The 25,994-nt window shown below is 33.8% G+C and overlaps 1 protein-coding gene and 1 non-coding gene across 34 annotated transcripts; one reads left to right on the top strand and one right to left on the bottom strand.

Moving 5' to 3' along the window:
• Positions 1–4,849: 4,849 nt before the first annotated feature.
• On the bottom strand, positions 4,850–11,961 carry LOC107944579 (uncharacterized). Of its 33 annotated transcripts, none has more exons than XR_005909311.1 (10): positions 11,719–11,961; positions 10,785–11,607; positions 10,609–10,690; positions 10,438–10,491; positions 10,252–10,283; positions 9,499–9,553; positions 9,195–9,258; positions 9,024–9,107; positions 5,562–8,821; positions 4,850–5,419 (listed from the first exon to the last, which is right to left on the bottom strand). XR_005909311.1 is itself a non-coding variant. In XM_016878389.2 (10 exons), the coding sequence occupies exons 5-10, from the start codon at positions 9,236–9,238 to the stop codon at positions 5,269–5,271; spliced, it is 345 nt and encodes a 114-aa protein (XP_016733878.1). In that variant the 5' UTR covers positions 9,239–9,258; positions 9,499–9,553; positions 10,252–10,690; positions 10,785–11,607; positions 11,719–11,959; the 3' UTR covers positions 4,850–5,268. The 33 variants fall into 33 exon arrangements, 2 of the variants coding, with proteins under 2 accessions (XP_016733878.1, XP_016733879.1); XR_005909313.1 differs by having other exon boundaries at positions 9,024–9,087; XM_016878389.2 differs by having other exon boundaries at positions 4,850–5,272; positions 5,344–5,419; positions 5,562–5,632; ... (2 more) ...; positions 10,252–10,690; positions 11,719–11,959.
• A 3,953-nt stretch (positions 11,962–15,914) lies between these two features.
• On the top strand, positions 15,915–16,021 carry LOC121214239 (small nucleolar RNA R71). Its single transcript, XR_005909825.1, has one exon. It is a non-coding gene; the product is annotated as a small nucleolar RNA R71 (small nucleolar RNA).
• Positions 16,022–25,994: the final 9,973 nt, after the last annotated feature.

Raw genomic sequence — 25,994 nt, 5'->3', positions numbered from 1 at the left:
CCGCATACATGACAGCAATGTTGATTTCTCCGATCGCCCCAATACAACATGCAGTCATTTGGGCAACTATGGATTTTGTTGTACCCAAGGCCTAAATCTTTTATCAATTTCTTCATATATTTGCATGACTGAGGGATTTTTGCAAAAGGAAACATTTCTCTCAAGAACTCTAACAGCATTGTCAAAGAGTTTCCGGTCCACCCTCCCAAACATTTTAATTGAAAAAGACGAACACAGAAAGACATTTTTGAATATTTTGATCCCTCATACAGTTCGTCGTTCATGTCATTAAGTAGCGCGTAGAACTTCGCCGCTTCTTCGTTCGGCTCTTCATGACGTACACTACTTCCCGGTTCGGTAAAAGCATTTCTCCTAATATTACAATCATCAGAAGCCACAAAGTCCGCTGGGAACGACTGGACACCATGATTGTGCATATTAAATGCATCCCGCAACATACCCTCCATGTCATCCCCTCTATCAGACTGGTGGTTAGTAGTACTGTCATAAGATGCATCTATCCTTGAAGAGGAAGTACTAGGCGGGCATTCTCCATGAAAAAGCCATTGTTTATAACCCCGAACAAACCCACGATAAATGATCTAATTCTGTAATTTTAACTTTATCGATTGGTTCTCCAAAACTTTAGAACAAATAAGTATCGGCTAAGTTATAGTCCGTGAGTCCAGCATTCCTATTTGGTCTGTTCAACCTTGTTTCGACATCTTCCAAATATCTTGAGCAGAATGTCATACATTCCTCTTCCAAGTAGCCTTCAGCAATCGATCCTTCTGGATATCGCTTGTTGCGGCAGTAAGACTTTAATTTGGATAGGAACCTAAACACAATATACAACATTTTTTAATTATTGAAACTAAAGGCATAGAGGTGAATGAAGGAAAATTTTAAAAATTTTAATTAACACCTTTCTATGGGATACATCCATCGATAGAAAATGGGTCCGCCAAGAATTGCTTCGTGCGGGAGATGGATTATCAAGTGAACCATAATGGTGAAGAAGGAAGGTGGGAAGATTTTCTCCATGTTGCATAAAGTCAAAGCGGCTCGATCCTGTACCTTCTGAAGTTCTTGAATATCCAAAACTTTGCCACAAATGGCTTTCATTATGTTGGATAGTTCAATTATACAAGACGTCACCTTCTTGGACATACAACATCGTAGAGCCACTGGCAGTAAATCTTGCATCAAGATGTGATAGTCATGTGATTTCAGCGAATATAATCTTCGATCTTTAACACTAACACATCGAGATATATTTGATGCATACGCATCTGGAACCTTCATATCCTTCAACACCGTGCAGGACACTTCTTTCTCAGTCTTGGACATTGAAAAAATAGAAGGCAACAACCGATATTTCCCATTCGGGAGTGGATTGGGATGAAGATCAGGTCGGATTCCCATTTGGACTAAATCAAGTCGACTCTGAAGATTATCTTTTGATTTTCCGTCGACATTCAAAATTGTACCCACAATGTTCTCGCAGACATTTTTCTCAATGTGCATAACATCAAGATTGTGTCGTAAAAGGTGATGCTCCCAATAAGACAACTCGAAAAAAATACTTCTTTTTTCCACAAATCCGCCTCAATAGGATCGTCCTCTTAATCAGAGTCATCATCAGCTTCATCATTTGATCTTCTATTTCTTTGCGTGTTTGGCGGTTGGTTCATCTTCCCATAAATGAAATTCATATCTTCCAACATGCCTAAGATTTCAGAGCCACTGGTATGCGAATGAGCTTCTCTAAACTCTTCAGTACCATCAAATACAGAACTCTGAAATCTAAATCTATGATTTTCCGGTAACCACCGACGATGCCCCATGTAAGAGAACTTCTTCCCATTGTACAACCATTGCAAACATGTTTGTGCAGCACAACAAGGACACGCATAACGACCCTTGGTACTCCAACTGGATAAATTGGCATAAGCGGGAAAGTCATTAACTGTCTACATCAAAGCTGCACGTAGATTAAAGTTCTCCTTTCTCAGCACATCGTATGTCTCGACACCAGCCCACAATTGTTTTAACTCTTCAATAAGTGACTGTAAATAAATGTCGATATCATTCCCGGGCCCTTTCTCTCCAGGGATAATCATAGATAAGATAAGGGAAGATTGCTTCATGCAAATCCACGGAGGTAGATTGTAATGAACAAGCACTACTGGCCAAGTACTGTATGCAGTGCTCATGATCTTGAAAGGATTAAATCCATCAGATGCTAGCCCAAGCCTCACACTCCTAGGATCGCTTGCAAAGCCTGGAAATTTATTGTCAAATGATTTCCAAGTTAAAGAATCTGCCGGATGCCTTAATAATCCATCATCCGTTCGTCCATCATGGTGCCACGTCATAGACTGCTGTCTTCGACGACATGAAAAGCCTTTGAAGCCTCGGTATCAGCAGAAAATACCGTAAAATCTTGACTGGCTTCTTTCTTGACTGTGCATCATTTTCATCGTCGTTCCCACCTTTTGCGTTTTGACTTATCCAACGGGAGTGGCCGCATACATGACAGCAATGTTGATTTCTCCGATCGCCCCAATACAACATGCAGTCATTTGGGCAACTATGGATTTTGTTGTACCCAAGGCCTAAATCTTTTATCAATTTCTTCATATATTTGCATGACTGAGGGATTTTTGCAAAAGGAAACATTTCTCTCAAGAACTCTAACAGCATTGTCAAAGAGTTTCCGGTCCACCCTCCCAAACATTTTAATTGAAAAAGACGAACACAGAAAGACATTTTTGAATATTTTGATCCCTCATACAGTTCGTCGTTCATGTCATTAAGTAGCGCGTAGAACTTCGCCGCTTCTTCGTTCGGCTCTTCATGACGTACACTACTTCCCGGTTCGGTAAAAGCATTTCTCCTAATATTACAATCATCAGAAGCCACAAAGTCCGCTGGGAACGACTGGACACCATGATTGTGCATATTAAATGCATCCCGCAACATACCCTCCATGTCATCCCCTCTATCAGACTGGTGGTTAGTAGTACTGTCATAAGATGCATCTATCCTTGAAGAGGAAGTACTAGGCGGGCATTCTCCATGAAAAAGCCATTGTTTATAACCCCGAACAAACCCATCAACAATTAGATGCTCGTATACAACTTCACGATAATGCCAGTTTATGATGACACACTTCTTACTCGGGCAAAGAATCATGTTCTCCTAGCTTGCATATTGAAATGCAAAATTTAGAAAAGTCTGAACTCCATTTCGATTACCGTCGCTTACCCTTGACAAATTCATCCAAGACTGGTCCATTTTTTATTTCTTGATGTCTGATTTGCACCAGAAATTACAAGGGTAAGTTGTTTAGTGGTAACTACAAATGAGTTTTTTTAAATATATATCATATGATATATACATTTTAATTGAATAATTTGTGATATGATATATTTTTATGTATTATGTAAGTTATGTAAGTTATTTAATTTATGTAAGATATGTAAGTTATTTAGTTTATGTAAGTTATTTAATTTATGCAAGTTTATGTAAGTTATGTAAGTCCACGGAATTTATGTCAATTATTTAAGTTATTTAATTTATGTAAGTTATGTAAGTAATTTAATTTATGCAAGTTTATGTAAGTTATGTAAGTTATTTAATTTATGTAAGTTATGTAAGTTATTTAGTTTATGTAAGTTATTTAATTTATGCAAGTTTATGTAAGTTATGTAAGTCCACGAAATTTATGTCAATTATTTAAGTTATTTAATTTATGTAGGTTATGTAAATTATTTAATTTATGCAAGTTTACATAAGTATTTAATTTATGTAAGTTATGTAACTTAATACACATATATTTTATTTCTCCCAAATTTAGAACACTTATTTAGAAAACGAAGTAAATTTAATACTAATAAATTTTAATACAAATAAATTTAGAAAACTTATTTAGAAAACTTATAAATTTAGAAAACTTATATAGATATTAAAACAATATTTACAATTATTTTGAAAACTTACAAATTTTATAGTAATAAGTTTTAAATATAGGTTATATACCCATACCATATATGGGGTGATATATTAAAAATATTGGTTTTAATAGATATTAAATTATCATTTACAAATATTTTTAATTTTAAAATGTTACTATTACAAAAAATGAAATATAGGTTAAAATGCCCATATTAATGTATGTAATATATAAAAAGAATATAAATTTAAATATTTACGATATAATATTCGTGGTCCAATATTTTAATATTTACGATATAGTATTGCAGAACAAAATATATTGCGTTTTTGGCACGATTGATTGCTAGGAAACAAACAAAGAGTATATATATGACCAGCAACAAAATGATACATGATAAATTAATACTTTTGTGATACTATAATGTAAGACCAGCAACAAAATCGTAATATAAATAAATACAGTATTATGAAATCATAAAATAGAAATTGGAAGATATAACCATCAAATATTCACATTATAAACAAATATCTACGTGAGTCCGAGCAAATAATTTAGATGATCCCAAAATTGAAACGTGAACAATAAAGAAATATATTTTGGGCCTTTTATGACATGATCTTCCCCACTTTTGGGTCTAAATTTGTTCCACTAGGAAATGGTGAGCCTAAAAGTTTAGTCCAAAAAAGCCCATTCATTGGTTATAATTTTAATGGAAATAGATGACTGTAGAGGATACCCATCAATTGAGTACATTTATAATTGCAGGTCCATTTTGAACTTTCTTCACGTATTGAGTTTAATGGTCATAAATAGATAAAATGTGGATGCAAATTGGAACCCTGGGAATAGAGGCAATCGGAAGAAAAAAAGAAATACTAACAAAAGAAATGGGGAAGTTCTAAAACATTGAAATAATTTTTGGCTTTCACAAGTTGTCTCACTTGGACCATCTTTACCAATTACGGATATAGCTAGCTATTAGACAGTCACACAATCTCTCTTATCATTTTCATGAATCATGATTGTAACGAGGAACATATGCATATATATTTTTAAATTATTCACCATCATCTAAATTATTAGCATTTCAACCTATGCATTTCAAACATATTCAATATCAGCAGAAAAGGAAAACAATTCTCGGTTGCTTCTAAACAAACATTGCTGACTTTAATGGCCTTATTTTGTAATTACAACAGAAAACATGACTTTGAAGGGTAAATACTACTATAATTGCAGCTTTTGACATACAAAGTTAAGAACAGCTAGCTGCAGCTATCAACTTAGGCATCCATGTTTCATTGTCCTTAACTGCAATTAGATTGAAGACCCAGAAAACATCTAATATACCGAATAATGCAAGAAATAGATAACGAACTTACCTTAACTGCAATGAACAGCAGACGACTTCACTCGTAGAAAATAAGAGCAACAATTGGAATGCCCAAGTTGAATGGCCTACAGATAGCAACAGAAGCAACACAGAATTTAAAGAGAAAGGAAATTTGTGCGAGCATTAGAGAAAGAAAAAATCAAACAGAAAAATGAATAGCCATATACGTATTCAACGAATAAATTAGGGATTTGGAAAGATTTTTACCAGTCAGCCCAGACGAGAAGCAATATTCGGTCGAAAAAAGGGGAAATCGTCGTTGAAGGGGTGAATGGTCTCTGGAATTTAAAGAGAAAGGAAAAACAAAGCGGGCATTATAGAAAGAAAAAATCGAACATAAAAATGAACAGCCATATACGGAGTCAACGGAGAAATTAGGGATTTCGAAAGTTTTTTACCAGTCAGCCCAGACGAGAACCGATATTCGATCGAGAAGAGGGGAAATTGCCGTTGAAAAGGTGAAAGGTCTAGGGATTTGCAGGAGAGAAGAATGATGGAGGGAGAGTCGGGGTGGGGGAGTATTAGAATTGGAACAACAGACACTATTAAGTAAAACGACGACGTTTAAATTCCAATTTTTGTGGCACTAATTAGAAAACGCCACTAATTGCATAACATTTGCAGCGTTTAACAAAAAACGCCAAAAAAACCCTAAATTCCTGAAGATAAACTGCGCCGTTTTGAAAGAATTTAATAGTTACTAGTGGCGTTTTGGTAAAAACACCGCTATTGCCTACATACTGTGGCGCTTTATATAAAAACGCCACTAATCTTCCCATCTTTTTACATTTTTAAATTTAATTTTTACATAATTCATATCAATTTTAAATACCTAATTTTTGTAGATTTAAGAAATATAAATTTTAATATAATAAAATTAATATTATGTTTTGATCAATAATATAATAAATTATTTAATATGTAAATTAAAAAACACTAATTATTCTAAACCCTAAACTCTCAATACCTTTAACCAAAAAACCTTAAACCACTTACTCTGAAACTCTAAACCCTTTAACACTTAAACCTTAAACTTTAGCCCCAACCCCTAAACCCCAATCTCTAAACCCATAATCCCTAGTCCACAAACCTTAAAACTAGCCCTTATACCTTAACCCCTAAACCTCTATCCCTTAATCTCCAACCTCTAAACCTTAAACTCAAACCATTAAACCAAGTACCCTTAACCCTTCACCCTTCACCTTTGTCCCCTAAACCGTAAACATGAACTAACAACCCTAACACATCGAGACCCTTAACTTTAAACCCCAACACTTGAACCACAAACCGTACACAAACCATAATCTTTAAGCCTTAAACCCGTAAACCCTAAACCTTGACTCATAAAACATAAACTATAAACACTAAATCCCTAACCCTTAACCATTAACCCGTAACACCTATACATTAAACCCCAACCCTTAAACCATGGCCCGTAAATCGTAATCCCTAAACCTCTAACTTATATCTATTAGGAAACCCAAAATCACAAGACATAAACTATAAACCCTAAACTCCTAACCCTTAAAATCAAACCCTTAAACAATAAACCATTATCCTTACACCTCTAATGCCTCTAATGCTCAACAAAAAAAGAGGTTGTGTTGCTCAATTTTTGCGGCGTTTCCAAATAAACGCCGCTAATGTCCATATACCTCAACAGAAAACGACGTCATTTTGCTTAACTTTTTAACAAAGCGAAGGAATAAAACACTGACGTTTTAATCAACATTTATAGGTCAAGCCGAAACGATGCGTTTTGGTCAAAACATTTGCGGCGTTTTCTTGTACACGCCACTAATGGCGGTATATCTCAAGACAAAACGTTACGTTTCGGTTTAAAACGATGCGTTTTGGTTAAGATTTATTCGCGGCGCTTTGTATAATGCGCCGCTAATGATGTACTTTAGCGGCGTTTTACTATAGCGCCACTAATTCTAAAATACCTCAATAAAAACGACGCGTTTTGGTTAAGTTTTTTTGCGGCGCTTTGAATAATGCGCCGCTAATTGTGTTCTTTAGCGGCATTTATCCTTAAGCGCCACTAAATCTAAAATATCTCAACCCAAAACGATGCGTTTTGGTTAAGATTTTTTGCGGCGCATATGCTTTAGCGGCATTTATCCGTAAGCGCCACTAATTCTAATATACCTCAACCCAAAACGATGCATTTCGGTTAAGATTTTTTGCTGCGCTTTGTATGATGCGCCGCTAATAGTGTGCTTTAGCGGCGTTTTTACTTAAGCGCCACTAATTCTAAAATACACCAACCCAGAACGATGCGTTTTGGTTAAGATTTTTTGCGGCGCTTTGTATGATGCGCCGCTAATGGTCCACTTTAGCGGTGTTTTTACTTAAGCGCCACTAATTCTAAAATACCTCAACCCAGAACGATGCGTTTTGGTTATGATTTTTTGTGGCGCTCTGTCTAATGCGCCGCTAATGGTGTGCTTTAGCGGCATTTATCCATAAGCGCCACTAATTCTAATATACCTCAACCCAAAACGATGCGTTTCGATTAAGATTTTTGCGGCACTTTGTATGATGCGCCGCTAATGGTGTGCTTTAGTGGCGTTTTGCCTTAAGCGCCACTAATTCTAAAATACCTCAACCTAGAACGATGAGTTTTGGTTAAGATTTTTGCGGCGCTTTGTATAATGCACCGCTAATGGTGTGCTTTAGCGGCGTTTGTCGAAGGTCGCCGCTAATGCTGGATTTTTAGCGGCGTTTGTTGTTAAAACGCCACAAAAAATGCCACTAAAACCCTATCATGGTGTAGTGTTAACCTTAAATAATTTTATGTATTACGAAATCTACACAAGTGAGGAAAATTGCACTAGTTTAAAAAAGTATACCAAAATGCATAAAATGAGGATGAACTTGCTTGGAAGTTTTCTCATCTGCATGTTTTCATGTTTTCTCTGGAAAAATTAGCAGAAAAGCTGGTTAATTTTTCCAAGGGTAAGTGTTGGAAATGCCTTGATAATGGATAAAAATTAGGTTCCATGAAGTTCATCCATGAGAAAATATTCCTAGCAAACGATGGCAAGAAAAAGGCACCTATTGTTCTTGCTCCCATCCTCCTAATCTCTCCCCAGGGTCATAGTTTGTGAACACCCGAAACTCATTTCCAAGTTTGCTTGAGTGTCGTGGCCGAAAATTGCATGCACGCAAGCCCAAAAGCTCTGCAGCTCTATCCCTCTTCACCTCTCTTGCAAGTCATTCTCTTAGCTTTTACTTTGAAAAAATGCCACTAAAACAACCATTGACATCCATACTTATATTTTGCACTATATTGGAGTTATCCATATACGGCAGTAAAGATGACTAACTCACAGCATTTATTGCAAGTTATGTTCAGTTGGAAAGGAAGTAAAAGCTTTACCTGTAAGCAAAAGCAAGTGAGATTCTCGTGGTTGAGCAAGAAAAGATATTGTTTGAGTAACTTTCTCTAAACACTCCTTGCTCTGCAACCATGCACAACATATGTAATATACTGTCAAAAATTTCCTCCAAACATGAACTCAAGTGAACACCAGTACAGCCATGGCAAAGTTAAGAAACAGGTGCCCATATAAAATATCTGCTCAATCGAGATTATGAGAAAAATAGAAACTGATACTCTAACCCTAAATGTTCCATATGAGACCAAAATAGTGGTTTACCTACCATCTTCTGATTGAAATATGTCAAAATCTTCACATTCTCCGACGATAATATATTTAAAATAGCTCTGTAAAGCAAATGAGTAGGCTACAAAATATTTTTAAAAAATCAATAAATCATCAATTGAATTACAACTAAAATTCTTGCATCTCTATAAGTAAAAAAAGGCCATACCTAGCTATAGCAGAAAGTTGACTCTCATCTTCACTGACATTCATAAGCTTTGCAAGTGCAAAAACTGCATCAAACCCAAAACCAAAACCATTAGTCCTATAAACTGTATTAAACAACAAAGTAAAAAAGAAAAAGAAGGTTAAAGGGTCTGCACAAGGCTAGATGAATTTATTCCACTGCTTAGCATGGTTTGTATTAACTTCATTGATCAGATTCAAAGAACAACATATAATCTGTAACTAACTGAATTTATTTCTTAAACACGGAAAGCTACAAACTAATATATGGTCGATATAAAACTCACCGTTAGGAACCAATAACGAGACCTTCCCGAGCGATGTTTGTTGTCACATGAAGCACTGCTTTACAAGACAAATATTTAAATATCAATACAAATACATAAACTCTTCTTTACAAGACAAATATTCTAAGCTATCAATACGAATCTCATATTTAGTAAGTTTGAAAATTTCATAATTAAAGCAAAAAATATTTAAATATCAATAATATAATAGATATGAACAAAAATTAATTATAACTCATAAACTAGTAAAAACCAAATCCTAAATTTATAATATTATAATATTATATATTAATTTTGCATTATAATTAATTTTGCATTATAATATTATATATTTAATTTAATTTAATGTAAATTACATCACATATAAAATAAAACAATATATTATTAAATATAAAATAGACTAGGTTGGAGTCCAAATCTAACCCTCCCGTACATATAAATTTAATATTTAAAAATAAATAAATTTGGTTGATGTATCAAACTTAATATAAGAAATGTAAGGAATGAAGAGGTAATGGCAAGGAAGAGTGGGATGGGTAATGAACAAATATCGGGATGGCATTAAGGAATAAGAAATTTATATTATTAACATTTATGCTATTCTATTTGTTAAAAAAAAATAGTTGTCAAAAATTATAACAATTAAGTATTAGTGACATACAACTAACGATTAAAATAAAATAAAACATATATGTAACAAATAAATTGTTGGGCAGAAAAAGTTGTAAAAAATGAAAAAGAATTGCACTCAACTGGCTCATGTAAACTGCAGACTTTGAATATGCCTAAAAATGAAAAGGCCAACAACGTTATATATCGAATGGAGATAAAAAGGCTATTTTAGATGGATTGCAATTGAAAATTGGGAATTAGTATTAGTACCAAAATCTCAGTATGCATGGCAAAGCTGATAAAATAGGCCAAGAAATAGCAACTTACTAGTTGGTGTCAAACCACTTGGTCATTTCCATGGCAGGCACAGAGGCATTTCCTCTGGCCATTGAGAATTAATGATTTCATCATCAAAATAAGCAATTCAAATCCATTTTAACAATTATCATTAACCATCAATGCACACATAAACTTAACAACAAGTTGAGAACTATGAACCTATATATTGAACAGTCAGCACTTCCACTTCAATTTACAGATCCACCAACAATAGAGTAGCATCAGGATATAGATCCACCACCTTTTAGCACCATTTGCAAAACTATCATAAGTTTATATGCTCATAGCCGAAAACAAATAATAGAACCTATAAAGCTAAAATATTAGAAACTGACCTTCTTTTCCTTTTCCAAAATTTCTCTTATGGGACAAGGTAGTGTTGCCTCTTTGCTTGTCGTTGAACAGTTTTACTAGCAGATTTCTACTCTATCTGTGGAAACTTAATCTTTTTCATAACATCAGTCTTCCCCTTAGAACTTGCTCAGTAATTCAACAAAGAGCTCGTTAAATTCAAAGGATAGAAATTTTTAAAACACAATATTTGACAACAAATGCAAACAAAATGATGAGGGAAAAAATCAGTCAAAAATAGGATAAAAATAGGATAAAATTCCTTAAACAAACCGGAAAAAAGAGGAACACTAAAACTTTGAATGGTCTTGCACCAGCTATTATTAAAAGCCTTTACCTTGAATATGTTAAACTAACTGAAGAAAGAGTCCTGGAAATAGAAAAACTTTTCCTTCCCTAGTTTTATGACTTATATCCTACCACTCATAAATAAAAACAAGAGCGCCCAAAACGCTAAGCTCCATTCCAATAAATAAAAACAAAAAACAAAATAATAAGTAAAACAGTTCGTAGCAGGATAAGCATGCATAGGTTTCAAATGGCATTATATCAAACAAGAAATATGATCTAGTCATCCATCATCTCTACTTTGTTTTCCTGAAGAAAAGAATCAAAAGTCAAATTCTCAAAGCAAGAATTTTAGCCCACGGCATCACAACCACAAATTTAAGAAACATAATAAAGAGGAGATAATAGTGTACCAGATGGAGAACGGAAGCTAGTAAGAATCAGACCCCTAATTTCTAACCGTGCTATCTGTACTTCCTCAATAACATCAAGTAAATTTCGTAAAAGTGAACTGGTCCTCTGCATAATCAGATCAAACCAAAATAAATGTAGAGCAAAGTTAAACAAACGGCTACAAGAAACTATAGAATCACTCAACTTAAAATACGTACTATAGCTTCGTTCTAGTACCTTCCGACTTTCACAAACAGATCTTCAACTTATTGCTTCCATTTCATGTTGAATCGTCTTTGGTGCCTCCATTTTCCTCTTCTTCTTTTTCTTTTTGAATATAACCTCTTCTTGTTAATTTTTTTTTTTGAGATTTTTGTTATAATGTCGCAGGGAGGGAGGGAGGAAGAGAAAGCGAGAGAGAAGGCCTGTTTGCAAAGTTAGGGTTTCAGTGGGAAAATTAGGGGTTTTAGGGGAATTTGGGGATAAAATGGCGGGATAGTTTTTAAAGTAAAATAATTTTTTGCGGCGTTTATTATAAAAACGCCACTAAAAAATTAAATTTTTATAGTGAAACGGAACATTTTGGAAAAATTCAATGCACATTTGCGGCGTTTTTCGTCCAAACGCCGCTATTGCTTAAATTTTGCGGCGTTTTTATCATAAACGCTACTAATGATTGATTTTTTTACAATTTTATATTTAATTATTATATAATTCATATCCATTTTAAATAAATAAATTTTGAAAATTTAAGTAATATTTAAAAGAATTAGATAAATTTTAAAATTTTTATATAAATTTTTATGTAAGAAAACAAAACAAAAACAAAAAATTTTAAAATATGAAAATAAAAACTTTAAAAAACTATATTAATGATAATTTTAATAAATTAAAATTCATATTATCTCTTTTACAATTATATAATAAATTATTTAATATATAAATTAAAAAACCTAATCAGTCATATACCCAAAACACTTTAAAATTATTTTAAATAATAGTATTTTAATTTTTTTTCCATTTTTAACATATTTTTTTGTATGTTTTTACTTTTAAATATTTTCTACGTGTCATTTAACAAATCTCAAGTAAACCTTAAATCCTAAACCATTTAATATATATAAAGTTTATCTATTATCTCTTCAATAATTTAAACTATAATCATAATTTTAATATATTAAAATTAATATTATCTCTTTTACAATTATATAAGAAATTATTTAATATATAAATTAAAAAATACTAATTAATATAAACCCTAAACCTCTAACCCCTATCCTTTAAACCCTAAATTAAAAAATAACTAATTTAAACCCTAAAACCTAACTCGACCCCTAAATCCTTAAACCTTAAATCCATAACTCTTAACCCTTAACCTCTAACCCCTAATCCCTACCCTTAAACCTTAAATCCCAACCCTAACCCCTAGCCCCTAAACCTTAAATCTCAACCCTTAAACAATAATCCCTAAATTCATACTCCCTAAACCTTACACTATTAACTCCTAAATCGGCCTTAAATCTTAAATTAATCATATACCCTAAACTAAAAACCCTAAACTGTAATGATAATTAATTAAATATTTTAAAATTAATGCTATCTCTTTTACGATTATAAGAAGTTATTTAATATATAAATTAAAAAACAATCAGTAATGTACCCAAAAAATTTTAAAATTATTTTAAATAATAGTATTTTAATTTTTCTATTTTTAACAAATATTTTTTATGTTTTTTATTTCAAATTATTTCTACGTGTCATTATTTCAAATTTATCTATTTTTAAGAAATATTCAACTAAAAATAAATTGAATTTTAATTAATATAAATAAACCAATTAAATAGTAAATAGATAGATAAAATGTTTTTGCGGCGCTTTTTCAAAAATGCCGCTAAAGCCCGAGCATTAGCGGCGCTTGAAAAACGTTGCTAAAGCGCCGCTAAAACCCAAAGCACTAGCGGCGCTTCTTCAAAAACGCCGCTAAAGGCCAGACCATTAGCGGCGCTTCTTCAAAAACGCCGCTAAAGGCTCGAGCATTAGCGGCGCTTCTTCAAAAACGCCGCTAAAGGCCAGAGCATTAACTGCGCTTCCTCAAAAATGCCGCTAAAGGCCCCAAAAACTCAGAAAACGGTGTCGTTGGGCTTAGGCTTTTTGCGGCGCTCTTCAAAAAATGCCACTAATGCTTATTTTTAGCGGCGTTTTCCAAAAAGCGCCGCTAATGCTCGACCTTTAGTGGCGTTTTTATAAAAGCGCCGCTAATGCTTGGTTTTTAGTGGCATTTTTTGTCCAAACGCCGCTAAAAGCCTGTTTTGGTGTAGTGACGGCCATGTTGCCAGGCCGTGTGGTCTACCCCAGACTATGTGGACCACATTTTATATTTTTTAATAATTTTTTAAGTAATAAAAATAAATTTACTAAGCATGCAACATAATTAAATTAAAGAAAAAAACACTCAACTTGCCTTCCGAGACGCGCTTATTTAGAGTCTAAGCTCGACTTTCCCTTTCATGCACACGGTTAATTAGAATTTTAGAGTCAGAGCTCCTCTCCTTGGTTATCAATATCACCGCCAAAATAAAGTTTGAGTTGATTATCGTTTACCTTGAATGTGTCGTAATCAAGGTGTGCTACCTAAATGATTTCGTATGGAAATACGTTCTGTACCAAAAATGGATTCTACCATCTTGACTTAATCTCTTTAGGGAACATTCATGGATCTAAATTGTCTAGCAACACTTTGTCTCCTACTTTGATTTGGTTTGTGCTCTTTAAATTCACACCATGGCGTTGCTTTGTTACTTATTTGTACATTCTCGGGTTCTCATAAACCTTTGTTCGCTATTTATCTAATTCATCGAGCTGCACTATTCTTTCTTCATTTGTCCCTTGATTTTTTTTCACCTTGAACATGATATGGTACTAACACGTTTTCATGAGTGATTTCCTACAAAAAATATTGAGCCGCATGGTTACTAACATCAACAGAATAACGAGTATCATCTCGCTCACTAGAAACTTTCACAACATCACGTGATTGAAGAGTAACCTCTTCATCACCTACCCTCAACACAAGTTCACCATTACCCACATCAATGATAGTTCTAGCAATGGCTAAAAAGGGTAAGATCATGGGTACCTCAATATCCTTATCCATTTTAAGAAGCACATCCTCAACAATACCCCTAGGATACTTATTTGATCTGTCAGCTAATTGAATATTCATCCTAGTGGGTTTTGGTTCCCCGAGACCAAGTTGTTTGAACATTTTATAAGGCATTAGATTTATACTAGCACCCAAATCAGCCAAAGTTTTTTTCTATATTGAAGCTAACAATAAAATAAGGAATAGTAAAACTCCTTGGATCTTTAAGCTTAGTGAGTAGTTTGTTTTAGAGAATGGTCGAGCACTCCTCATTGAGCTTCATAGTAGACAGTTTGTCTAACTTCGTTTTATTTGTTAACAGCTCTTTTAAAAAGTTTGCATACTTAGGCATCTGTGAAGGGGCTTTAACAAAAGGTAAGTTAATATGCAATCTTTTCAAAAGTTTAAGAAATTTACCATATTGTTCATTCATAAGATCTTTCTTCAACTTTGTCGAATATGGAATTGGTGGTTTGTATTCTCTGACCACAGACTTATGCTCTTTCTTGCTTTCCCCAACCTCGTCATTTTTCACAACAGCTTCTAAATTCAGCTTCTTTTCAGGCTCAGCCAACACCTTTCCACTTTATATAATGATTGCGTGAACTTGCTCTTTTGGGTTGGTTTTAGTGTTACTAGGTAAACTGCCTTGTTGTCTCTCCTAAACCAATTTAGCAAGCTGGCTAATCTGATTCTTGACCCTGAATAGATGCCTACTAGTTCCTCAAAGTTGTTTCAATGTTTTAGAATCTAGTTTCTGATACTAAAATGAATTTAGTCAGCATCTCTTCTAGTTTCAATTTCTTTTTTTGTTGATAAAACCCGGGAGGGTTTGTGACCTTTTTCTTTGACCACCCCAAGAAAAATTTGGATGATTCTTCCATCTTGGGTTATAATTAGGGGTTATTCTAAGGTCTAAAATTATTACCCATAAAGTCGACTTGCTCATGATCCATGTTAGACTTGAAAGACAAACATTTTGGATTAACCATCCCCGCTTCAATCGTATCACATTGCATTACCAGATTCATCTGTTTACTATAACTTAAACCATCAATTTTTTTACTAAGAGCTTCTAGTTGACTCGCCAACATAGCAACTGCGTCTATATTAAAAACATCAATTCCATTGGTAGGTTTGTTCTCATAACTTGCCACTAATAGTTATTCAATGCATCTCTTTAATAAATTCTTGGGCTGCCTCAAGTGTTTTATTATTCAGTGTTCCACCAATTGCTGCATCAATTATCAGTCTAGTCGGGGGATTCAAACCATTGTAAAATGTTTGAACTAGAAGATGATGAGGACACCTTCTCAGAAGATCCTTAAATATCTCCCAGGCATCATATAATGTCTCAAGCTCGAATTGAGCAAAAGAAAAGATGTCATTCCTTAACTTGGTTGTTTTGGGTAGTGGAAAATACTTGAACAGAAATTTTTTAGTCATCTGAGCCAGGTATTAATTGAACCCAGTGGAAGTGAATTCAACCACTATTTTACCTAGTTCCTAAAAAAGAATGAGAACAACTATAAGCGTATGGAATCATCAGTAACGTCATTGATCTTAAATTTGTCACAGATCTCCAAAAAGCTAGCTAAATGAGCATTCAGATCCTCATCTTGCAATCCATCGAACTGAACATACTAAGGCATCATCTGAACTGTGTTTGGCTTAATCTTAGAATTATTTACAACAATAGTCGATCTAACAATACTCGATTTAAACTCAATCAAAGTGGGCGTAGCATATCATACATAGTCTAAGGAGCAAGACATAGGAAGTTGTTGATTACCAAGATTATTATCCATCTCCACAATAATGTCCCTTTTCTTGATCGTCTATGAAAACCCGTTGTTGACCTTGCCTTGCTTCTCTAACTTTTCTCTAATTTCTGTGAGCATTTTTTCGATCTCACTGTAAAAAAATAATGGTTCTAACAGGTTGTCTCTAATCATAAACCAAGGGAACCTGTAAGAATCAAACAAAAGAAAAATCAGAATTTAAAAATTAAATTAAAAACAAAAGTATTAAAATTAAAATTAAAATGACTAAATTAATAGAAATAAAATTTTCCTAATATTCTAGTCCCGGCAACAACGCCAAAAACTTATTGTGTCACGAAACTAGCTAAAAATTTGACTAAGACAGGTGCACCTATCAATTAATAGTATAGTTACAGTAAACAAAGATATTGTTTCCACGAGGACTACAAGTACTAGTAATTATCGTCTTTCTATTATTTAACCGAATAATCCAAGTGGTTGATTAAAACTAAAATTAACTAATTTAATTAATTAACGAACACGACAAAGAACAAATCTAGAAAATAATCTAGTAACAACTGTAAGAGCCTATTTTTTGCCCGGGCCCAATAAAACCCAAACAAAACCAAATACAAAAATTAAAACTCAAACCTAACTAAACCCAAACCCAACAGCCCAAAATCTAACCAAAACCTAGCCTAACAGGCCAACAACATAAACATTTCAGCAAACCCTAGGGCGCCGCTCTTGCGTCTGCCTAGCCCCAGCGCCGCACGCCTCCTCGCATGCCCACCGCCGCTGATCGCCAATCACTGGCCCTCCACGCGTGTCAGACCAGTTGCAAGAAAAAGACAAAAACCAACAAATAGAAAATAGACAAAAAAAAAGGAAGAAATGAACAGTTCTGTAAATCGGCTATAAAAAGCCATGAAATATCAATGTATCATCTTCTCCGGCTTTTGACGAACATTAATAAAAAAGAAAGAAAACAGAACACTGATTTTCAGAGGTGAAATTTTTATTTTTTATTTTTTTTCTTTTTTTGTTTCATTTTTTTATTTTCGCGTACTAAATAAATAGAACAAAAAAGAAAGGAAGGGATTACCTGGTGGATCCCGTGACCGTCGTCGGAGGTCCTTCTCTGTCGCTGATGTTGGGCCGAGGAGGGCATGGGAGATCCTCTCCCTTTTGCCCTTTGAGGCTAAGAAGGCTATGCCTTCGGATCATTGAACGAGGGCTAAAAAGCCCATCTTTTTCGTCGCTGGCCGTTGGCCATGGCGGCGGTGCATCCGTTTGTCAGCGGTGACTATGGCCGGATCTCTGGTCGGTTATGGATAGGGGTGTGCATTCGGTTAACTGACCGGTTAACCGACCCGAAATAACTATAACTGAATTAACCGACCTTCAAAATTTTTTAACCGTTAATCGAACCGAATTTTTTTTAAAAAACATTAACCGAACTAAAAATTTTTCGGTTAAACTGGTCGGTTAACCGAATTAACCGAAAATCATATGATTTCTATTTTTGGTTAAAAATTAACTGATTAACCGATTTAACCGATTAACCGATTAACCTCAGCAAATATTGTCATATTTCATCTTCAACCCCAGCAAATGTTCTAGAAAAGACAGTAACTTGGGGTTAATTTAGGAAAAGAATGAATTAGAAAAAGTGCAGTAAAAAGAAAATGTCCAAGTTGAAAAGTAAAATAAAAAGTTTGAACAGCTAAATAAAAAGTTTCAATCTTTAACGGATTCGAAAAACGGATCGATATATATATATAAATATCAGTAAAATAAACAGTCCAACACGCCTGAATATGTTCCACACAGGTATCTAACACATACTTGAATCTAAATAAAAAGTTCAGATAACATGGATAGAGAGTATCCAAGGGAAATACTGAAACTAAGAATCGTAAAACAACCCAATGAACAGCAAGAAAACCATTAAAAAACAACCTAATGGCTAATGCAAGGGAACAACAAGAAATCCCGAATGGCAGGGCAGCAGCAGGGAGCAGCAGGTGGAGCATAGGAGCAGGGTAGCAGGCTATTAGTTGTTCTGTTTTAGTTTTAGGGTTTTAGACTTTTAGTAATTTTCAGCTGTTTGTTTTATTGGGTTGGTAAATGGTAATTGGGTTTGGGTAGATTTTAGTTTATTGGGTTGGTAAATGGCAATTGGGTTGGGTAATTGGGTTTATTAATTTTTTTGGTTTAACCGAAAAAAATCGGTTAACCGACTGGTTTCGAACCGATTTAACCGTTAACCGAAAAATATAAAAAAATTAACCGACTCCCGACCGAAAAATTCGGTTAACCGACTGATTAACCGAATTCGGTCGGTTAACCGAATTTTTCGGTTTTCCCGAATTATGCACACCCCTAGTTATGGAGGGGTTGAGAGGATTGTGAGGGAGTGTTTTTCTTTTTTGTTTTTTTAAATTAAATGGCAGAATGGGTTTTAAAAAAAGATTGTTGATTTTATAAGGGACGCAAAACGGCGCCATATAGGGCCACCGCGTTGACCCGACCCGATCGCTGGGGATCTGCGTGTTTAGGCTTGAGGGGATATTTACGCAATAAGCCCCTCCGCCTTTGCGGTGTATTCAATGTGGTTCTTTTATTATTTTCGATTTTAGCCACGAATTTTCGCGTCTGTTTTAATTTGGTCCTTAAACCATATGCAATCCCTCGGTTAAAACGCTGCGTTTCAAGCTAAGGGATATTTCAAAAGCAGTCCCTTGTGTTTTGAGCACGTTTCATTTCTGTCACTGGCAATCCCTTTTTATTTATTTACAGTTTGGACCCCCGGATTTTGGTTTGATGTTAATTTCATCCTTTAGTTCATTTAATTTATTTTTTTAAAGAAAAAGGGGAGTTCCTTTATTATTTATTTTAAGTTTTATATATATATATTATTTACCTAATATTTTTCTTATTATTTATATTGTTTGATTTAAGTCATTATATATACATACATGCGTTTTTATAATATATATATACACATATATATATTTTTTATATAATTTATGTACATATACATACTTATATACATTTCTTATTATACCTTATAATTTACATATATGTATATATTTTTTATTTATTATAAATATATATTTCTTATATTTCATATTTTCTACTTACATATATATATACTTATATATTTACATATCTTAATTCATATACCTGTACAAGTATATACATACTTACATATATTTTTATATTTAATAATCTCACAATATGTATACGTACATAAGTTTTTTTCCTATTGTCATAATGATATGTACATACCCATATGTATCTTTTTACATTTTTATAATTTTTTTAAATTTTATTTATTTATTTACATTTTCATTATTATCTTGAAAGAATGCTTTAATTTTATCTGGTGCTTGATACTTACACATTTGTATGCTTTTTATTTATTTTATTTTTGTTGCTATTACTTGTATTATTCTACACCATCGTATTTATTATTGTTTTGTTATGCATAACCACAATGTAATTTGTTTTCGCATTTTTATTACAACGTCGTGTTTCATTTTACTCAATATATCAAAATTTATTTTAAATAAATAGTATTTCGTATTTTGAGATTCTGAAAAATTGTACCCTAACTTACGGGGTTTCAATTTTCTCGATAAATCCAAATACACAAATCATTTCAAACAAAGTTTCAAATAATCTCGGGAATTAAGAAAAGATCGTGTTCTAACTTACGGAATATGATTATTTTTCTAAAATCGAGATAATAAAAAATCTTTTAAAGTAAAAAAATTTTTGGCGTTTATTCTCGTTTTAGAGATTTGAGATATTGTATATTAAGTTACGGGATATAATTCTTTTTCTCGATTAAGGTAAAATATGCCAATTTCTAAATTTTTTAAATTAAGCGATTTTTTAACAAAGGATCGTATTTTCAAACTCTTCAAGGTTTTCAATTTTCGACACTAAGACACTAATTAATCAACTAGGTACCAATTTTGGGCGTATCGAGGGTGCTAATCCTTCCTCGTACGTAATTGACTTCCGAACCCATTTTTCTGAATTTCGTGGACCAAAATTATTGTTTTAATAAGATTAAATTTTTTATTAAAAACAACCACTTTTCGAGGTGACCCGATCACACACTACACCAATATAGGCTTTTAGCGGCGGTTTTAGCGGCGTTTAGATGAAAAACGCCGCTAAAGTTAGATCATTAGCGGCGCAAAACGAAAAACGCCGCTGAAAATAAGCATTAGCGGCGTTTTACTGAAAGCGCCGCAAAAACCAAAGACAAACGATGCCGTTTCTGAGTTTTTGGGGATTTAGCGACGTTTTTAATCAAGCGCCACTAATTTTCCTAAGACAAACGGTGCCGTTTCGGTAGTTTTTGGGATTTAGCGGCGTTTTTGGAAAAGCGCCGCTAAAAAACCTAAGCCAAACGGTGTCGTTTTCCAAGCTTTCGTGGAATTAGCGGCGCTTTTACGATAGCGCCGCTAATGTTCAGGGCTTTAGCGGCGTTTATGGAGAAGCGCCGCAAAAAACATATGTCCAACGGCACCGTTTTCATATCTTTTGAGGCCTTAGCGGCGTTTTTAGTGAAGCGCCGCTAATGGTTGGGGTTGCCAAACGACACCGTTTTCTTAACTTTCAGTGGCTTTAGCGGCGTTTTCAAATGAAGCGCCGCTAATGCTTCCTTTAGCGGCGTTTTTGGAGAAGCGCCGCAAGAAAACTAAGCCGAACGGTGCCGTTTTTGGAGCTTTTTGGGGATTTAGCGGCGTTTTTTGGGAAGCGCCGCTAATGCTCAGGGTTTAAAATATTTTAAAAAATTCGTTAAAAATGGAAAAATTAAAATACTATTATTTAAAATAATTTTAAAGTTTTTTGGATACATTATTGAATTTTTTAGATTATATATTAAATAATTTCTTATATAATCGTAAAAGATCATAGTATTAATTTTAAAATATTAAATTAATTATCTCTATAGTATACGGTTTAGAGTTTAAGGAGTAGTCTTGGGTATGGATTTAGGGTTTGGGATTTAAAGTTTAGGGGTTAGGTGTCATGCTTTAGGGGTTAGGGGTTTGGGGATTTAGGGGTTACAGTTAGGGTTTCAACGCATCAAATAAGTGTTGAGCAAAATCCATCGTTTTATTTTAGGTTTTAGGGTTTAAAATTTAAGATTTAATATCTACTGTTTAGGGTTAGGATTTATGATATACTGTTTATTAATTTGGGTTAAGTGTTTATGTGTTAGAGATTGAGTTTGGGGTTTAAGGTTTGAGTTTAGGGTTTTAGCTAGGGTTTTAGTTTGGAAATTGAAGAACATTTGGTTTTTACTCGGATTCATGCCATTTTGTACTATAGCCATATATATAATATAATAATATAAAATATATGTCTTGTACTACACTAACACTGGCCACACGAATTCCCAAAAATATGGTTTAGGTTTATGGTTTAGGGTTTACAGTTTAGAGTTTAGAGTTTTAGGTTTGGGGTTTAGGATTTAAGATTTAAGGTTTATGGTATATATATTGACGGTCGGATTTTGGGGTTTGGTTTGTTGGGTTTAGGGGTTAGATTTTTAGAATATAAATGTAAATAAGATAAATATAAAATATTAATTCAAAAAATATATATATCAAAATGGGTTAAATCCCAAAAGCGTACATGAAGAACAGTTTAATGTTCAATTGTATACATGAACTTTAGTTTAATCTAAATATTGTAAAATATTAACACAATTAATATTGATATATTAATTAACATCATTTTTCATTTATATATTGCATACATAAATATTTATATTTATTCAATATAAAAATATATTGATGTAAATTTTTTTTAAAAATGCATTATTCTCCCAATTTTTATTAATTAATAATTTCATTTTATAAATTTTGTTTTAATTTTGGATCAAATTGAATTCAATCTTGGAGAAGGCATTAGCGGCGCTTCAGAAAAAACGTCGCTAAAGGTCATATATTACCGGCGTTTTGTGAAGAAACGCCACAAAATTCCTTTAACTGTGACAAAGACGATGCCGTTTTGTTGTTTTCTTTTAGTGGCGCATTTAAAAAATGCCGCTAAAAGTGATATATTACCGGCGTTTTACGAAGAAACGCCACAAATTGCCTTTAACTGTGACAAAGACGGTGCCGTTTTGTTGTTTTCTTTTAGTGGCACATTATAAAAACGCCACAAATTCGCAAATCACGAGCTGAGGAAACGGTGTCGTTTCCTTTTTTTATTAGTGGCGCTTTAGCTAAAGCGCCGCAACAATGTTTAATGTTATCTTATAACGGTGCCGTTTTGTCCTTGTTATTAGTGGCGCAGTTGAAAATCGCCGCAAAAGGTGATATATTACCGGCGTTTTATGAAGAAACGCCAGAAATTTCCTTTAACTGTAACGAAGACGGTGCCGTTTTGTTGTTTTCTTTTAGTGGCGCATTTTAAAAACGCCACAAATATTGTTTACGAGCTGAGGAAACGGCGTCGTTTCCTATTTTTAGTAGTGGCGCTTTAGCTAAAGCGCCACAAAAATGTTTAATGTTATCTTATAACGGTGCCGTTTTGTCCTTGATATTAGTGGCGCATTTGAAAATCGCCGCAAAAGGTGATATATTACCGGCGTTTTACGAAGAAACGCCACAAATTTCCTTTAACTGTAACGAAGACGGTGCCGTTTTGTTGTTTTCTTTTAGTGGCGCATTATAAAAACGCCACAAATATTTATTAATAGCTGAGGAAACGGCGCCGTTTCCTATTTTTATTAGCTGAAGCGCCGTAAAAATGTTTAATGTTATCTTATGACGATGCCGTTTTGTCTGTGTTATTAGTGGCGTTTTTACTCTAAGCGCCACAAGTTTTACTCTAAAGTGTGTTAAACGGCTGCGTTTGTACTGATATTAGTGGCGCTTATTGTTAAGCGCCGCAAATGATTTCAATTTCATAGAAAAACGTCATCGTTTTTTCCCATACATTTTGCCGAAACTTAGAGCCCCAATCGTGACTTATCCCCCAAAATCCCATTCTCCCCCAAATCCCTAAATTTCCCCTAAGCCAGATTTCCCCAAAGCCGACCTCTTGCAACGTTGCCGTTTCCTCTGCCATATCACCGTCTCCCTCTGTGGTTCTCCTCTGTCGGTCTCCTCTGCCGCAACAATCGGTAAGTTTTCTCAACATGATTCTTCTGCTGCAAAATAACCGTTCGTGCTTGCTTCTTGTTCTTCCTGCCCCAATTACGATATTTTAAATTGTTGTAATTTAATTTAATTACTTTTAAAGTGTGCATTATGTAACAGATAAGCTATGTATCCGTAAAAAATGATTTTCCATCTGTAAAAATTGATTTTGCATTTAGATTTTGCATCCGTAAAAAATGATTTTGCATTTAGATTTTGCATGCTGGAAGAAATGGGGTAGCTTGTAAGTGGGGAGCACGATTGAAGGCGAATTGGCCAGCCACTGCAGAGCCTACAAGAAGCCAATGGGATTTTTAATTTTAGTGAAAAAGAAAAAATTTGATATGAACTGGATGTTGCTCCCCAGATGTGTGTTATGTATATTATTATGATGCATTGTTCTAATCAAATCATAACAGACTCTTTCTGGTCTAAAATTTGAACACACCAATGAGCTTCCGCTCATGTGGGCACACCAAAAGATTGCTATAAATAAACCATTTATTAAAGAGTATACCTTATAATTAATTTTTGTTATCATGTTATCATAAAAGATAAAATAATATATAAAAAAATATGTGGAATATTAAAATTGACTATTAAAATAAAATGTTATTTTATTAAATATTATTAATAATTATAAAAAAAATATGTGGAATATTAAAATTGACTATTAAAATAAAATGTTATTTTATTAAATATTATTAATAATTATATTAGTAATGTTATTAAATTATATATTATTTTATTAAATAATACATAATAACTTACAACTTACATAATACATTTAACTTACATTACTTACATAATACATAATAACTTACAACTTACATAATACATTTAACTTACAACTTACATAATACATTTGACTGACATAATACATTTAACTTACAACTTACACAATACATAATAACTTACAACTTACATAATACATAATAACTTACAACTTACACAATACATAATAACTTACAACTTACATAATACATAATAACTTACAACTTACATAATACATTTAACTTGCAACTTACACAATACATAATAACTTACAACTTACATAATACATAATAACTTACAACTTACATAATACATTTAACTTACAACTTACACAATACATTTAACTTACAACTTACATAATACATAATAACTTACAACTTACATTTAACTTACATAATACATTTAACTTACATAACTTACATAACTTACCATTGCAATTTCTGGTGAAAATCAGACTTCAAGATCTAAGAAATGGACCGGTCTTGGATGAATTTGTTAAGGGTAAGCGACGGTTATCGAAATGGAGTACAGACTTTTCTAAATTTTGCATTTCAATATGCAAGCCAAGAGAACATGATTCTTTGCCCGTGTAAGAAGTGTGTCAACATAAACTGGCATTATCGTGAAGTTGTATACGAGCATCTAATTGTTGATGGGTTTGTTCGGGGTTATAAACAATGGTTATTTCATGGAGAATGCCCGCCTAGTACTTCCTCTTCAAGTATGGATGTAACTTATCCTGATACTGCTTACCATCAGTCTGGTAGAGGGGATGACATGGAAGGTATGTTGCGGGATGCATTTAATATGCACAATCATGGTGTCGAATCATTCCCAGCGGACTTTATGGCCTCTGATGATTGTAATATTGGTGGAAATACTTTTACCGAACCGGGAAGTAGTGTACGTCATGAAGAGCCGAATGGAGAAGCGGCGAAGTTCTACGCGCTACTTAATGACATGAACGAAGAACTGTATGAGGGATCAAAATTTTCAAAGATGTCCTTCTGTGTTCGTCTTTTTCAATTAAAGTGTTTGGGAGGGTGGACGGGAAACTCGTTGACAATGCTGTTAGAGTTTTTGAGAGAAATGTTCCCGTTTGCAAAAATCCCTCGGTCCTGCAAAGATATGAAGAAGATGATAAAAGATTTAGGCCTTGGGTATAACAAAATCCATAGTTGCCCAAATGACTGCATGTTGTATTGGGGCGATCGGAGAAACCAACAGTGCTGTCATGTATGCGGCCACTCTCGTTGGACAAGTAGAAACACAGAAGATGGGAACGACGATGAAAATGATGCACAGTCACGGAAGAAGCCAGCCAAGATTTTACGGTATTTTCCGTTGATACCAAGGCTTCAAAGGCTTTTTTTATCGTCGAAGACAGCGGAGTCAATGACATGGCACCATGATGGACGAACCGTTGATGGATTACTAAGGCATCCGGCAGATTCTTTAGCTTGGAAATCATTTGACAATAAATTTACAAGCTTCGCAAGCGATCCTAGGAGTGTGAGGCTTGGGCTAGCATCTGATGGATTTAATCCTTTCAAGATCATGAGCACTGCCTACAGTACTTGGCCAGTAGTGCTTGTTCCTTACAATCTGCCTCCATGGATTTGCATGAAGCAATATTCCCTAATCTTATCTATGATT

This window comes from Gossypium hirsutum, chromosome D01 (genome assembly GCF_007990345.1).
Source record: "Gossypium hirsutum isolate 1008001.06 chromosome D01, Gossypium_hirsutum_v2.1, whole genome shotgun sequence".
NCBI classification, from domain to species: domain Eukaryota; kingdom Viridiplantae; phylum Streptophyta; class Magnoliopsida; order Malvales; family Malvaceae; genus Gossypium; species Gossypium hirsutum.
Note: the sequence above shows the minus strand (reverse complement) of the source record. Positions and strands in the feature narration are given on the sequence as shown.